At 30.6% G+C, this 17,174-nt stretch overlaps 3 protein-coding genes across 3 annotated transcripts in view; 1 reads left to right on the top strand and 2 right to left on the bottom strand.

Annotated features, from left to right (window-relative positions):
- LOC115875511 (protein gone early) overlaps positions 1-9,480 on the bottom strand; it is a 130,417-nt gene extending 120,937 nt beyond the window's left edge. The window contains exons 1-2 of the mRNA XM_030890986.1: positions 8,937-9,480; positions 3,648-4,088 (exon numbers count right to left, since the gene is read on the bottom strand). Of these exons, the coding sequence (XP_030746846.1) occupies positions 3,648-3,995 (348 nt within the window). The 5' untranslated portion in view covers positions 3,996-4,088; positions 8,937-9,480. The remainder of the gene's footprint in view (positions 1-3,647; positions 4,089-8,936) is intronic.
- A 1,566-nt stretch (positions 9,481-11,046) lies between these two features.
- On the top strand, positions 11,047-13,566 carry LOC115875510 (nucleoside diphosphate kinase). Its single transcript, XM_030890985.1, has 3 exons — positions 11,047-11,349; positions 12,966-13,172; positions 13,237-13,566. The coding sequence occupies exons 1-3, from the start codon at positions 11,176-11,178 to the stop codon at positions 13,363-13,365; spliced, it is 510 nt and encodes a 169-aa protein (XP_030746845.1). The 5' UTR covers positions 11,047-11,175; the 3' UTR covers positions 13,366-13,566.
- LOC115875509 (DNA-directed RNA polymerase I subunit RPA43) lies at positions 13,497-14,905 on the bottom strand. Its single transcript, XM_030890984.1, has 4 exons — positions 14,631-14,905; positions 14,436-14,578; positions 14,186-14,378; positions 13,497-14,131 (listed from the first exon to the last, which is right to left on the bottom strand). Exons 1-4 carry the CDS (start codon positions 14,819-14,821, stop codon positions 13,693-13,695), a joined length of 966 nt encoding a protein of 321 aa, XP_030746844.1. The 5' UTR covers positions 14,822-14,905; the 3' UTR covers positions 13,497-13,692.
- Between the last annotated feature and the right edge of the window lie 2,269 nt (positions 14,906-17,174).

Genomic DNA, 17,174 nt, shown 5'->3' with positions numbered 1-17,174 from the left:
ACTTTTTTACTTTTTCAAAAATTTAGAATGAACTACGTGGTCAAAGGTTCCAGTCCCCAGAACATGCAGTCAGCGCCTTCAAAAACTCAATTTTGAAGGTACCAACCAAAGATATTTAAACTCAAGATATAGTACAATGGGCTCTTTCACTATATTTTGGAATTAGCATAATTGAATAAAGCAATTAATTCTAGAATTTTCTGCTATCTCACTTTCGAAAAATTTGAAGTCGTTCTTAAGAAAATAAATAAAAACAAAAAAGCCCAGAATAAAAATCCACACTTTATTCTTAATACGTCACACCTGGCATGTTGAAAAGCGGCAACACGGCCGCAGCCGGGCCAACATGCTGACCCACCACCACCTCCACACAAAGCCATTCAACCTTTTCCAATATGGCGGAGATAGAAGTGCTTTATTTGGCGCGTATTTTAAAACCTGTTTTATTTCCAAATAGACATGTTTCACACTAATGTCGGGTTAGATTACATAATATTTCACTAATTTTTTAATATACAGGGAGTCTAAAGTTCTCCGCATAAGTATGGAGATTTTTGTATTATTACTTTTATGAAAACATCAGTTAGTTACTTTTTATAAAAAAGTCTGCTTTCTCAGAAAATAGGTAGTGTTAAAATATTTAAACTTGAGGTAGCATATATAGGGTGTCCAAAACCATCGGAAAAAGAAATAACCAGAAGTATATGACAGAAAATAGCAATATAAACTAAATATTCAATTGCAAACACTATATACTATTATGGACAGTATAGGAAATTACTTGTCTTAGTAAAAGCCTTGGTAAATGCTCTTGGAATTATAAACTACACTGGCTTGGGTCAAAAAATATGGAATATTTTTTCTATGTTTTGCAGCATTACACAAATGGGAATAAATTTAAACTACAATATAGGTGAGAAAAAATAAAAAATATAATAGGTATGCGTTTCAAGATTTCATATAGAAAAAAAACTAAATACCTTTTTGGGGGTTCCTAAGTAAAACTTACGCTTAGCTTAGTTTTCTTTACTCTTTCTCTTTACATAGGGCATTGCCTTTGTGGTAAAGACAGTTCTTCAATAAAATATTGGATATTCTGAACAAGATCGATTTAATAATAAATTCTGACGTATGTGAGGGGCAATTGTGACCTAAAAAAAGACTTACATCCAGGCCATTTATATTTTCAAATGTCAATGTTGTCAATATCTTTCTGTGATCTTTTTGATGTAAAAGGCTTGATTCTTCTTCCAATATTTTACTTATAGTGAGGTAAGTCTAAGCAGTAGCCATAACTACATCCTCACTAGGGTAACAGAGGCTTTGGGGCTTTTGGCCTTTTTGAGGCATATTTAATGCACTTCTTACCCGAGAACTACTAGTAGGAGTGAAATTATTTCTTTTAATAGCTGTCAACCATTTTTTACGAAGCTCGTCATTTTTGAGGAATATAAAAGCAGAAACCTTGGGACCCCTTCTATAATTCCCGTGACAATTTGGAACAGATCATGTAAAAGGCATGCTACAATAAAATGTTAACCCTTTAATACGTATCTTTTGATTATTGTAAGAGTAACCATTATAAAGTACTATGCAGACTGGCGTCGAAGGCTTTTTACTCATTTAGGTGTAATATCTTGATAAATATTTCTAGTTCTTACCTTAAAATAATTAATAATAGAGGAGTACGACAAGCACAAAAGTTTGAAGTTCCCTATGTGGAATGTCTGGTTTGGATTTTTATTACACTGTTATTTTATCACAATTTTCTGATCACACCATGCACTGAACACTAAGAATTAAACAAACGTGTTGCAGAAACACAACAAACTAGAGATAATTAATTATTTCTGGTATGCAATCGGAACGAGAAACCACTACCGGCTTTTCAGGTTAAAGGTAAACAATTTAATAATGCGCTGCCTTCGCCGCCATATTTGCCTTGCCCATATCATGTTGATTGCCCTTGAGTTGAGGTGGTGCTGGTCAAATCAAATCGCAATGTTGCCAGTTGTTGGCTGGTGCACGAGAACGGTTCTGCTGTGGTTCTGCAATGTGATTGGGCGTATTTTTCATACATTTCAAATTAAAGCAATTTTGAGGGCCTATAAAAAATTATTCAATGTTATGGAACTATTTTTTTTTTGGATAAATATACTGAAAATAGATTTATTTCTATTACTACTATTTCAGATTTTGTCCCTGAATTGGGTATTTTATTTTTTGTGAAAGAGCCCATTGTTTACCTTTTTCCTTCATCGGCCATTATTCTATCCTTATTTTCCCATCTCTCTTATACTGAAAACAAGTTTGTTTAAATTTTATTCATTGATTTTCTATTGTATATAGTTGTAAAATTCATATATACAGAAATAAGTGCAAGTATTTTAACTAGGAGTATAGTTTAACCCCAGAAACATGCCTATAAGGTTTTTTCGCGAAAAAAAAGTTTGAAAATTCGGAATTTTTTGAAAAAAAAAATTGGATTTTTTTTTAAGTTTTTAGTTAAAAAAAACATAATTTCTTGATAATATGGCAACATAGGTAGTAGATTAAATTTACATGAAAGAAAATCCAGAAAAGATCCAGTGATTCTCAAAATTTTAGCAAAAAATATATTTTTTTTGAAATTTTCAAAGTAAAATAACTCCGTTATTTTGGACTTATTTGAAAAAAGACAAAGAGAAAATATGTGTCTTTTATCGGGATCTACCACCCCTTAAAATACTTGCACTTATTTCTGGGACACCCTGTATAATAAATATACATAATATAATAATAAAGTTTTTATCAAAAATATGTAAACTCTACAAATATTAGTTTTTGGTAAAATATTGTGTTACTAGGTTAAAATAATTATTTTATTTTGTTATTGCTAATAGAGGGAGTCTCATTTGCTGGAGACGAACAAGGTTTGGAACAAGAAATTGAAACTGCATTTACTATACACCTAAAAATTAATATTTTATTTAATAAAATAAAGTAAAAAAAAACACTTATTGATTTTTTAATCGTTATTCTTATGTGAAAAGCCATCTTAAAATTATGCCGGTTTTCAACTCAACTTATTTTTTACAATGCGACAAATATGTAAGTTTTATTTTTATTTTTTTAATTTATTAAACAATTATTTTAATTTCCTTAAAATACTGTCGGTCGATCGGCACGCCACTGGAAATTAATGACCTCAAACGTCTAATCTTTGTACACACCTACACTGTTGCCATCGCGCAGATACCCTATTTCCTTCTCTATTCATTCTCTCTCGCACTCGTTGATTTTCGCAAACCAATGTGTGATGAAGTTTTAGAGCGTTTTTTGAATGGATCATTGTATCTTCCGAGTTCAAATATCTTTGGTAGGTACTATAAAGTAGTAGTACAGCACCAAAAATTTCATATGACAATGATAAAATCATAGGTTGACAACTTAAGGTATGCTAACATTTGCCTGGTTTTGTATTGTTAACTGTCGAGAAGTTAACATTGTTAACGTCGAGTAATAAGTATAACTATCCGATACATCGCAGTTGTGTAACTCAGAAAAATAATGGAAGAAAAAGTAATAGGACTTTCAAATAAACCATTGCCAACTAGTAGAGTCAGAACACATTAAAATATAAAAAAGCTTAAAATTTATAATCTTACCTGTGCTGCAGCTCTTAAACATTCAGGATCCCGACAAATCGGATAATCGTACATATGCGGCACATAAGGCCAGGCACAGATCAGTCCAAGAACGATTAGCACCAACAAAACCACCGAAAACGCCAGTCCGAACACGATCCAGACCCATTTGCGATCCAATCCTGTTTTGTCCTGAGCCATCTGCACGTATTTCTCGTAAAATTTCGCATCTTTCTGGTCTGGATGCTTCAGATCCAGACACGGGTCCCGTTCTGACGATTCGTGATCGGTTTTCTTAGTTGCTTTGAGGTCTAGAGTGCCATTTGTGGAGCCTAGAGATTCTGGAGGGTCTTCTGTTACATGCGGCATGATGGATAATGATGATTTTTTCGGGATAAGATTCACATGAGGTTTGGAATTGTAGCTAATGAAGAATAGACGTTGAGGTGTTTGTTTCTACATCTGAAATAAAATTATATATCATATAGTAAGATTCAGTTTTGTGTTTTATCATCAACATCAAGAAAAAGAAACTCTTCTGCCTGTGATGATTTCACAATAAGAAGAGTAGATATATAGAGTATATGTATATATGTATATGCCATTATGTAAGCAAATTTTTAATCTAAGCAAATTTCATATACAGGGTCGCTAATATATATGGAAACGGTCGATATTAGGTAAAATATACGAGGTACCGCACGTTGAATGCAAAAGTTATAGGGGTTTTAAATGCCTATTAACGAGTAATCAATTTAAGTATACAGGGTCGATCATATAGTCGTGGCACATCAGAATTTATTTTTTTTAAATGGCACCCCTGTATATTGTTGCATATTTCAGTTCAGCAAAAATCGAAATACACACAATGAACCTCAAACCAACCGTTTCGAAGTTATTGACTTTTGAAAATATCACTTAAACAATTCGATTTAATTAATTTCGATCTGTTCCTTTTCATTTAGCGATGCTATTCTGCGGAAACTGTGATACTCAATAATATATGACATTAGTTTTCAAATTAGCATTTATCTATACTAATATATAAAATCCTTGTGACTGACATACTGATTAATCACGATCCTGCTCAAACCACTCAACGTAAGAAGCTCAATTTTGGCATACAGGTTGATTCTAGGGTATAGAGGTTCGATAAGAAGGGATTTTTCAAAATTCAAATATTCGAGTAAATATTACAATATTTTTTATTTAAAAAACGGTCAAGTTTCCGAAAAAACGCTTAAACACGTATATTTTATTTTGTTTTTTTACATATTTTAAGATTTTTTAAAAATGTATACAGGGTGTTTTGAAAAATCTGGTCATTAATTAATCACGATCCTGCTTAAAGCGCTTGACGTAAAAAGCTGATTTTTGGAAAACAGATTGACTTTAGGGTGTAGAGGTTCGATAAGAAGGGATTTTTCGAAACTCGAATTCAAAGGGGGTGAAACTATCCCTCAAATATTAAAATATTTTTTATTTAAAAACCGGTGAGTTTTTCGGAAAAACTCTTAAACCCGTATATTTTATATTGTTGTTTTACATATTTTAAGATTTTTATAAATTTATTCAGGGTGTTTCATAAAATATGACCATTGAGTAATCACGATTCTGCTTAAACTGCTTGACGTTAAAGCTGATTTTTGATAAACGGATTGAGTGTGGGGTGTAAATGTTCGATAAGGAGGGGATTGTCGAATCTCAAATTCCAAGAGGGTGAAAACGCCTCTCAAATATTATAATATTTGTTATTTAAAAAACGGTTAGCCTTTCGGGAAAACGCTTGGACAAGCATAATTTATTTGGTTTTTCTACATGTTTTGAAATTTTTTAAAAAATCATACAGGGTGTTCCAAAAAGTTGGGAAATTTCTTAACCACGATTCTGCTTAAACTGCTTGACGTAAAAAGCTTATTTTTGGCAAACGGATTTTTCGAAAGTCAAATTCCAACGAGATGAAACTATCCCTCAAATATTACCAAGTTATACAATAATATCGCCATATTGTTTTCCTCATGCTGACATAAATGAGAGAAAATTTTATCCAGTTTGTATGTTAATGGAAATTCTTGATTTGCTTTATCATCACCATTACAAATGATTAATTCGACGCGAACGAAGTCGCTGGTACACGCTAGTAGATGTATAAAATGAGATTATATGAAGTCTAGGAATTACTAAATTTTCATTTAACATTTCAAAATCAAAACTTCATAATTCGGAAATGGTTGAATTTAGGTACATAAATATGTGTATTACGTATTTTTTTAAAACTAACTATAACATCAATAAATTAAAAAAAAAAAATACAATATATGTAAGTATTTGTAAATATACTTATTGTAAAAAACAAGCTCTTATCTTTCATAATGTTGACGACAAACAGTAAAAAGTTAATGAAAATTGTTAAATTAAATCATCATCCTTGCATCACAATAATTGCGATTTATGTAGGTTATAAATCCAGTAATAAATTTTAAGGAAACTTTCGTAATAAACGTCATTAATGATTAATGTCATAATTGGTGTAATAATTTAACAAAAAAGAACACTTTTGTTACCCATAATAGGACCGTTATAAACTTATGCATGTTTAACATGTACAACAAATCTGTTTAATATTGTTTAAACTGTTAAGTACGTAATAATAATAAAGACGAATTAATACATGTCTTTTCAGTATGACAATTTTTTAATTGAAATATGAGACTTATTAAGTATTCTTTACTTATATTTAATTGATTGATTTCCTTATTTTTATCGAGTTTTTTTATATTAAATTAGTGAACGGTTGATATATTCTAAATAATTGTATTGTAATTAAATTGATTGGCGTACATAATATATCATATTTAGAAAAATGATAGTTTATACATAATTATTATTAATAGTTAGTCCAGAATAAATAAATTGATAGGTAGTTAATCAAAGGAAGTGGAAAATATTGCAAGAAAATATATTTTTTAATCTACCGTATTATCGAAAAAAACGGCGTCAAATAAGGCTGGGAATGACAATCGATGATAATTTTGGCGAGGTCAGTCTCTAGAGGTCATGAACTAAAAATATATAAGTAACTATTAATTAATGTAAAATCTCTAACGAGGGGTAGGAGACTCAAAAAAACTCACAATCTTTAATTTGATCTAAAATTGGGGCGACATTGTTTCGGGATTCATTTAATTCCCATCTTCAGGCCCAGAAAGACAAAAGTCACACCAGGAAACCATACCACTCCAAAAAAAATATGGTATGGTTTCCTGGTGTGACTTTTGTCTTTCTGGGCCTGAAGATGGGAATTAAATGAATCCCGAAACAATGTTGCCCCAATTTTAGATCAAATTAAATTTTGAAATAAACATCCTAAAAGATTGTGAGATTTTTGAGTCCCCTACCCCTGGTTTTACATTGATATGTATCTACTCACACTGGGTTGGAGAACGTTTAAGTACCTATTAATTATTTTATCAAAAAAAAAATGAAGCAGAAGCAGTACTTAGGTACCTGCTGGCGGAAGGAATGGATATGTTACTAGTGATCATCTAGTGATTTTATTTTGTGAGGAAAATTGCTTGTTGGCCTGAAGGGTTTATGCTCAAAGATATCCAAATGGGAATTGTTTTGATAAGCGTTTCTTTGAAAAACTACTTTTCCAATTTCACAAAGCTGATAGTGAGATATAAGAAAAACTTATTAGGAAGAAATCGAGGAAGAAATCTGTCGTTGGAAGTGAAGAAAATGAATTTACGTTAATTGGCTCTTTTATAGAAAATTCAATATATCTCTCGATATATCTACTATAAATCATAATATAAATAAAGGAACTACTTCTTCGTTTCTCTTGATAAAATAATAAATACTTATTTATTAAACTTAATTGTAGGTCTTCTAAATAAAAGTAAGCTGCTATGAACTTAAATTATAAAGCTCATAATCTAATTTCGATTTTGAAAATAGCTACTAATTGTCACTAGAAAATTGCCATAACGCCCCTAGCCATCTTGATTGCCATTTTATTGAAATTGAATTTTTGAATTACTTTTTATATAGGAAACCCTAATATACTTTGAAAGAGCATTTAGATCTGCTTCGACTTAATTTAAAAAAAGTTTTAAAAGATTGTTGCATTTGAACTAACGAAGTTTTTATGTAAAATAAATATGGGTGTGTGTGTGTTCCATAAGAAAAAATATAACTTTGGTATGGATCTTAGTTTTGACACACCCTGTACATTTCAAAATAATTTTAAATTATGCACATTGCCTTTCCACATATAGCCATAAAATATTTTGTTTCTACATCTTTCCTTTTTTGTGTAATTTACCGAGGCGAATGAAGTGCGCCACCCTGTATATTTATGATTAATTTATTTATATTTCCTAAAATATTTTGATTAAAAGAAAATATGGAAAAGTGGGCAACGCTGTGCCGGTCCAGCTTAATCACATGACTAAAATTTAATTTCATATGAACTTATACATCAAATCAATTTCATTTTCATTTAGGCGTACCTATATTACATTAAGTAACCTGGCCCCTTCAAAAATGTAGTCTAGATACGCCCCTGTATTAAAATATTATTAAAAAATATGCTGATGTGGAAATGTATCAAAAAAATCTTTATTTACGGATATAGATAAAAAATATAAAAAGAAATTTGATATTGTAAATAAACAGATATATTCTTTCGGATATTCTGCAACCGGCGTCATAAACATTTGAAATAACAAAAAAATATATAATAACAAATTAATAACTATAGGTATGGATAATGGATATAGGTATATTATTTTAAATAATTAAATTAAATATATTTATCGGTATGTGTTGAATTAGTACCTACTTCTATTTATAAAAAGTAAATAAACCTTATCAAAAAAAATCAAATCCGTCATTTTCAATGAGATGAATTTTATTATTAATTAATTTAATTAAAAATTGTACCTACTTAATTGAAAAGTTTTATTGAAAACGTATCAATAAGTATTATATTCGAATTATATATTGTTATTTAATAAATAGAAAGACAGGACTAAGTAATTAAACCAAATTTATGTTGATAGGTACAAAAAAATCAATTTAATTAGGTATTAGAATGTCCCAAACAACTGTTATTATTGTTCTAACGAATTTAATGAATTCCTTATACATTTGGTCGCAATTATTATGCAAATAAAATCATTGTACTGCATATATTATTTATAGTAATCCAATATAAAGTTTGCAACATGCCCTCTTTGCAACAATTGGTATTTCTATCGACCGTACGTTATAACTTATAACGCAGGTAGCCAAAAATCCACTCACCTGTTGATGAGTTCCTTAACCTGTCCGGCTTACTTAATATGTTAATTAGAGCTGACTGGAAGGGTGGGATATTGTTGGTATATGGTATATCCCAAGACCAAACCTACGTTTATTTGCAACAAAGTTCTATGAGAATACCACCGAAAAACTTTCACTTCGCCGAAAAGAGTCACGGTCACTTTCTCGATACACAAAACTCAACGAAGAACCACTTTGGTTTTTTTGTTTTTGTTCGTCTTTCACGGCCTACCTAATTTGCTCCAGAGTACCGTCGACACAATAGTTTGTTTTGAATATTATTAACCGGAGGGAATTGAGTGAAAAACTTTCGGGATGCGCAAGTACGGTACCGTACTACGTTAAACGTACCGGAACGTCAGGCAACTACTGAGAATTTATGCAGTTTGAGCGGCCACTTGAAACTCAAAATTGCTTGGTGCACTTAAAACTCGTTTTAAAGTTAAAATTTCAAGAAAAGTACTGAATTAAAATCTCATTTTTCGCACATTTAATATATTCAAAGTTTATATTCTACTTGAAAATGGCCAAAACAATAACAATAACAATACATTTAAAAGGAAATAATCGTTTTGTATGCAACCCATAATTCTCTAGTAGGAATGAGACCTCGATTAGAAAAATCGATATTAAACTGGGATTTTTAAATTTGTTATTTTAACGTTAAACACCCCAAATTAGAAACATATTTGAAATAATAAAAACGAAGGTTTGGGAGCCAATTTATCTACAATATTGAGCTTTCAGGGTATACCGTACGTACTTTCAGATACTTAATATGTTACAATATTCTATTTAATTCTTTCAACAAACTTTTTATCTGTAAATTTGTCCATTTGGATCTGATTTGGACGCGTCCTTCATAAAAGAGAAGAGAATCTGTCTTGGATTCAGTTATATTGGTATTCCCCAGGTATTCCCTAATTCATTATACCGTATGATCGAAAAAAACGACGTCCAGTTGGCTGGAAATCACGATCAATGACATTCCCTATATAAATTGACATAATCAGCAATCTTCATTTCATTCCATGGCTGACGCCTTTTTTCGATCATATGGTAAGCATTTAATAATTCATCAAACACTTCAACAGTCCAATTCAGTAACCAGTCGATATGGGATTAAAAAACCATATTCCATAGAAAATCTCAAAAATAATTACACTAACTGAAGATTAACCAGAATCAACAAAACTGGCCCTCATTACATACGGGCTTGAGAAAGAGTTTAACCAAAGTTTAACCCTTGTATTTGTATTACCCCCTGATTACCCTTTAATACCTAAAAAATGTGATAAATAATTGATATTTAATCATTTTATGTTTTTAAAGTTTTTTGTACTTCTGCAACCAGTAATACAATAAATACAAAGACGCTCGACGCTCTTTTGAAATAATAATTATATTTTCTTCTTAAAATTTAAAATCCCACAGCAAAGGATATATAAATTTAAACTTAGAAACACGTTAAGTACCTATATATCTTTAAAAATACAAATTTTATACTCAATTGCTATTACAGTGATAGATTAATTAAAGAAACAGCAAATAAGTATGACCTTTTCTTATCTTCTGTAAGCTTAAAAACATAACACTATCGACAACCAATAACTTCTTAATGCATCTTAAAAAAAATATTATTAGGAATTGATATTATCAACATGACCAATGTTTGTTTTGATGCTCCGTCTTATTATTTGTATTTATGGTAAAAGATATCCAAAGCATTTTTCAAAATAAACTCACCAGGCGAATAATTGGACTTTTGATTTTGATAGTATGATCAGTAATAATTTGTTATTTGACAAAAGAATAACTTAAGTCACGAAATAGTTTGTTTTAATTGCATCAAATTCGAAATGGTAAAAAAAATTATAACTTTAGGTGTATTGATACAAAATAATATTTTAAATACAAACAGGCTTTTCTCCAGTACTGGTATGTATTATGTTTGTATAATTTAGTATTTATTGATTACAGTAAACATAATTAACACTGTATTACTCGCGAAGTCCATCAATTTAGATAATAAAAATCATAAAAAAATAATTGTTTTATATTTTTACTGAGCGCGGGCACGTCAATTGACAATATAAACGTCAAAAACAAATGACGTTTCACTTGCCAAGCCGCATTCGATACACGCGATACACGTGATAATTTTTGCCAGCTTTTGAAAGGACGTTTCCTAGGATTCGTCCATTTTGATCTTACCTTTTGTATGGTCTGTACCTTATTGTCGATTTTTTCTTTATTTTCGAGAGCCATGGCTGCGAATAAAGAAAGGACTTTTATCATGGTCAAGCCTGACGGTGTCCAGAGGGGTCTCGTCGGTAAAATCATCAAGAAATTCGAACAAAAAGGCTTTAAACTAGTCGCCCTGAAATTCGTATGGGTAAGTCGAGATTTTGTAGTTATTTTTGAATATTTATGGAAAATTTAAGGTTCGTTATGCAATCTTTGGCATGCTTTCTTTGTTAAAGAGAAAAAATTACCTAAGAACCTATAAAAATGCAGACTTATCGTAATTATGTAGTTGTATAACCTAAGTTTCCGTAATTTATCAGCGTGGCAAGGTCAAGATCAGTAACAAACCTTAATCACAAAGGTTACTGACTGCTGACTGAACATGATGGCAAAGACATTTGAAACCTGAAGAATTCATTCTTTTGTTGATAACAAATCCTACTGATTTTTTGCAGCATATACTAATTTAATAGCACCTAAGGTGCTTGTCAGATATAACACCCTCCGAATTTGGCATTTATTTATATATCAGTCGAAAGCATACACTTAAATAAGAATTTTAAGCAAAAAAAAATTGCGGATGAACCACAATTTATTTAAAAATAAATAAATTAAAAGTGCATTTTTAGGTTATGGTGAAGTTGTATAAGCGTGTAATTATTGTAAAATATGACGATTATATGCATTTTTTATTAATATAAAGGTCAGAATTAATCAGTGAGAAGCATTAAGTCAAAAATAGAGTTGGTGATATCTTTTGTAATATTTGCCTGATCAATTTACTCTTTCGATTCAAACTTGCCGCCGGAGCCGTCTGTCACCATTTGTTGTTAAGGATGTAAGCTGCCTAAGCATTGTTGCCAAAGTTATTTCTTGTTTGTATGATACATAATACCGTATGATCGAAAAAAAAACGGCGTCCAGCTGGCTTGGAAATGACGATCGATGACATTCCCCATATAATTTTACCTATAAAATGACAGCGATGTACATTTCATAGCCATGGCTGACGCCGTTTTTTTTTCGATCATTCGGTACGTTACATGATACAAAAAAAGAGTTGAGACCGAAAGAGTTTTGAAAGCGTTGGTTTCAACCTTTCCGTGAGTGTGTTAATCTTTTGTTTTGTTTTTTATTTTAATACGAATCTGATTGCTTTCACTTGATTTTACGTGCCGGTCGCCGGACGAACAAATCCTTATACAGTAGCGCTGTCACGATAAGAACAGATTATAAGTTATTTTAAAATCAAGACATTGAAAGCACTCAGATTCGTATTAAAATATAAAAAACAACAGATTAACCCCCAAACAAGTTGAAACCAACGCAATCAAAACTCTTTCGTGCAACTTTGTAGTTATAAATAGTCAGATATCGTAGGCAAAATATCAGCTATGGGTAGGAGCAGTTCCTCAGACGATCGCCTTTTCTTGATTTTAAAATAATCTGTTGTTAACGCGAGTTTTCTTCGGACCAGCACGTGTTTTTTTAATGAACCTTTCAAGAAATGAATGAATCTGGCAACGCCGACAAAATTTGGAGGAGTTTTCGCATAGAAAGTAGCCTGTTGTAGCAATAATTAGATGTTTATTTTTTCATTAAATTATAGATCATCCACACTTTTTTTTGGCTTGAAATACTTATTTCGATGTATACTTTCGAGTGATATAAAAAAAAGTACAAAATTCGGAGGGTGTTATATCTGACAAGCACCGCACCTAAAATTAAGGCATAATTTCAATCATTTTTATTTCAATTTTACAGGCATCTGAAGAACTTTTGAAACAACATTACTCAGACTTGGCTGGACGTCCATTCTTCCCTGGTCTAGTTAAATACATGTCTTCTGGTCCTGTTGTTCCCATGGTATGGGAAGGTTTAAATGTGGTCAAGACTGGCCGTGTTCTTCTTGGAGCTACCAATCCAGCCGACAGTGCCCCTGGAACCATCAGAGGTGATCTCTGTATCCAGGTATATTAAACATTACTGTTCAGTAATTAATATGATTAAATAAATTTATTTATCTCTCTAATAGGTTGGAAGAAATATTATCCATGGTTCTGATGCTGTAGAATCGGCCAATAAAGAAATTGCCTTATGGTTTAATGAGAAAGAGCTGGTCACTTGGCAACCAGCTACCCAAGCCTGGGTATATGAAGACTAAAAGTGAGATTATAGAACAGTTCTATAGGTTTTAGGCAAGAAAAATCCACTCAATCTTAAGTTTTAATTTTATAAAAAATTAAGCATCAAGAAGAACTATTAAGTAATTTTATATTTTGTTTACCATTAAACTATTTTTAGAATCAACTGAAACCAGTAACAAGTGCTTTATATCGAAAAATAAATAAATTGTTCCACATTTTTTAAGTTTTGTTTTATTTCTTCATACAAAAATAAAAATACCTCAGTTATAATACTTTGATATTTAAGAAAGGCCAACAAATATGTATTTACAGTTTATAACAAAATATCTTATGTATGATAAAAATCATATAAAGGATAAAGATTTACTTCTTTTTCTTTTCTTGACGTCTTCACTGTTTGCCATTGATCCTGTTGATTTACTCACATCTATAGGAATGTCATTAAATAAAGATTTAATATCTAATTCTTCTAAAGATATATCAAGTTCTTCTGCTTCTTGTTTTTTCTTCTTTTCCTTTCTTTTTTCTCTTTTATTACTAATTTCTTCTTCACTAACCTCAGCTTGGCTCTTGGCTTCTTTTTTACCCTTCTTTTTCTTCTTAGGTACCTCATCTTCAATTGTATCAGTTCCTAAGATAGATTCACGTTTTTTCTTTTTTGATTTTTTACTTTTTGGAACATCCTCAGTATCAGCTTCCTCAAACTTGATTTTCTTATTCAAGACATTCGTTTTCTCGAACATACTCAATAATTCTGGCATTTCACTTGAGTCAGTAATAGATCTATATTAAAATAAATGATTTAAAAGTATGCTATATTAAGATTATTGAACTTACAGTAACTGGCCTCTTATATAAGGTAATCTGGATTCTAAATCAGCAAAAACTATTTTAAAATCAACTTCATTGCCTATATGAACGTTTTCACCTATCCATTCATTTTCAGGACACTCGGATTTTGGTAACGACACATTAAATGTTTTATAAAGTAAACACCCGACATGATCCCTTGATGATTTTGTTACAATACCTTAAAAAAATTATACCTACTTTAAAACTATTAAATGTACTATGTTTGAACTTATACCTTTTAAAGTTGCGCCTATTTTTGGTGTGAATATATAAAAATCTGCACATACATCAAAATGTATATATAAATTATCCGGACCAATTGTACCAAGATCTGAGAGCAGAACTACGTTTTGAAAGCCTAACATTAAAGCTTCAAATCTATAAAAATCTGTTTAAAAGCATTGGTTAAGCTGGAAATTGTAATTATTACTTTGTGTCATATTTAGCTGTTTGTTTGTTCAATTCGTCCTTTACAGAGCGTCCAAAATTGTTAAACTGTGCTGGATGCAGAGCCAAATGATACTGACTGTTTATCTTTTGAACTCCACTATTTTCATCTTGTGATAAGCTTTCCAAAAAGTTTTTGTCGAATTTTATTTGAAATGCACTAGATTTTCCCATTTTCTTAAACTATTTTCCACAACTATTTTCTATTGAAAAAAGCGTGCAAAAGTAAGGTTAAAAGAAATAAGAATTGTCAAAAATTCAAAATAAATTTAAAAGACTTTTCATAATTGTATATTTGGTTGTCTAAAATTGTCTTTGATGTATTTTGTAATAATGGTCGACTGAAATCGATACTTCAATATCGATATCCGTGCGTACCTCATACATGTTGCCAGATTGTATGTCTATTTTAGTTCTATTCAAAGATACAAGCTCATAGAAGTGTTTCCAGAACCCTTATCTAGAACTTTATATTATTTTCTAAATTACAAATATTGCTTTTCTTCAAATCCACAGGTTTCAAATTTTTAGTAATGGATTGTGATCGGTTTACGCCTGTGTTGCCAGGATATTAGCGAAGTCCAGAATCTATATAATCTAAATCAATATTTTTCTATGTATAAAACGAATTGAACCGTAACCAAATATTGATAAACCCATAAACACATAATTGCAGTAATAACAACAAACAAGTTTTTTAGACACAGAGTTTTATATATACACAAAAAATATGGTCATTATTTTAAATCTGCTCAATCTGGCAACGTCGACAGTGCAACATTTTCCGTTGCTAGTGAGGTGTCTGTGTCGCTCTTAACAATTTTTCCTGATTTTCTATAGAAAAAATGATTTTTCTGGACATTATTTGAGTGTATTCTGTTCCTTAAAGCTTCCTTAACCTCATGAAAATGTAAGTATCCATTATTTTGAATGTATTCTATAGTTTTTTCCCTTTTAAAGTATTTCAATTACATCATCATTAAAAACTCATAGTTTTCTTTTTCAAAATCGAGTGTATGGAAATATAGATATATTCCTTGATATTTCTCTATTGCATATTAAATATAAAGATACTTAGAATTATGCTTCATATTTAGCTATTTGGTATTTTTGAACCTTTTTTTTCGTAGAGTTTAAAATGTCTTTTTTTATTCCTAAAGAAATTTTTTATGTGTTTATTTTTGTTGTTTTTTTAGAATGAGTCAGTGTTGGTATACTTAAAGGGGCCCCCATTCTCAACAATTATATAGCACTTTCAGATAAAATACTTTTACATACATTTTTTTCTAATATGCTACACAAATAATTTTGCAGTGTTTTAATATACCTAAGGTTTTTATAACTATGTACCTAGTAGGTATTTTATAAATAAAAACCTTATATAAGTGAATAAATTATACTCAATCAATTTTCTGAAGAATATTATTTCTAATAGTAGTGCACATATGGATATGTTTTTTCTTAAAGATATTATATAATAGAAGAATACTTATATAATAAATTTTTTATAAAATAATCTAAATAGAGTTTCGGAACCTGTAAAACGCAGAAAAATTACATCTGCCTGTATTTATACTAAATAAACATTTAGAAACTTAATATAAGGTAATAATTAGTACTTAATATTGTAGGTATAATTAATATTGATTGTCATTGATAGTTTTTCTGAAGCTAGTATATTTTTTTTGCTAATTCATTAATTTTATTTATTTATTGGAGACTTTTCGAGACATTTTGCTTAGGTTTTTATGTTTCTAGATGTTCTAAAGTATGTACGAGGATGTATTTCAGGAGAAAATTTAGTTTCTATAGAGTGGCTCAAAAAAGTATGAGTGAATCGGGATGTTTTTTTTTAAATAGAACACCCTGTATATTATTGCATTTTGACTTCCTTTCAGATCACTTTATACATAGTATATTGTAATCCTAAGATATGAGTAAATATATTTCGATAATTTCAGAGACAAAGGAACTTTTTTTTCAAACTTCTTTAAAAAAAAAATATTACAAATAATACCTACATGCAAGAACTCTCCTGATATCAAAACTATACTTATTTACTTTAGATGGACTGTACTTACGTAGATGTTTTTTTTAATGGAACACCCTGTATATTATTTTTTTTATTAAATGGAGAATTAAACCGTTAAAAATTTTGAAATACTCTAAATACAAAAAATGTTCATTTTCTAATTCTCCATCTATTGAAAAATAATATACAGGGTTTTCCATTAAAAAAAAGCAAGAAAAACTATTTTATATTTTAGAAAGTTTGGCGTAGAATTTTGAACGGATATCCAAGGACCACGCTTCTAATGAAGAAGGAGATGACGAACAACACACAGGCTGCCTTTGGATGGAATGGACCAAGGATCGGTATGGGTCTGGACACGTCATATAGCTCAGGTCGTACCTGAGTTCGGGCGCTGTATCCAGACGTGCTGCACTCCGGGAGTGAATGTGCGCCTTTACACATTTTGCTCGGTACAATCGCGGATCGCGGGTAGGGCCCAGCTGGACTCGAGAG

This window comes from Sitophilus oryzae, unplaced genomic scaffold (genome assembly GCF_002938485.1).
Source record: "Sitophilus oryzae breed Bouriz unplaced genomic scaffold, Soryzae_2.0 scaffold_1389_pilon_pilon, whole genome shotgun sequence".
NCBI lineage: Eukaryota > Metazoa > Arthropoda > Insecta > Coleoptera > Curculionidae > Sitophilus > Sitophilus oryzae.
This window is presented reverse-complemented; position numbering and strand designations above follow the sequence as displayed.

Bases quoted from the DNA above. Each gene is read 5' to 3' on its own strand.
- LOC115875510 (XM_030890985.1), top strand. From the start codon at position 11,176: ATGGTCTGTACCTTATTGTCGATTTTTTCTTTATTTTCGAGAGCCATG. The intron at 11,350-12,965 runs GTAAGTCGAGAT...TCAATTTTACAG, and splicing joins TCGCCCTGAAATTCGTATGG to GCATCTGAAGAACTTTTGAA. The intron at 13,173-13,236 runs GTATATTAAACA...TCTCTCTAATAG, and splicing joins GAGGTGATCTCTGTATCCAG to GTTGGAAGAAATATTATCCA.
- LOC115875509 (XM_030890984.1), bottom strand. From the start codon at position 14,821: ATGGGAAAATCTAGTGCATTTCAAATAAAATTCGACAAAAACTTTTTG. The intron at 14,379-14,435 runs GTATAAGTTCAA...AATTTTTTTAAG, and splicing joins AATAGGCGCAACTTTAAAAG to GTATTGTAACAAAATCATCA. The intron at 14,132-14,185 runs GTAAGTTCAATA...ATTTTAATATAG, and splicing joins TATATAAGAGGCCAGTTACT to ATCTATTACTGACTCAAGTG.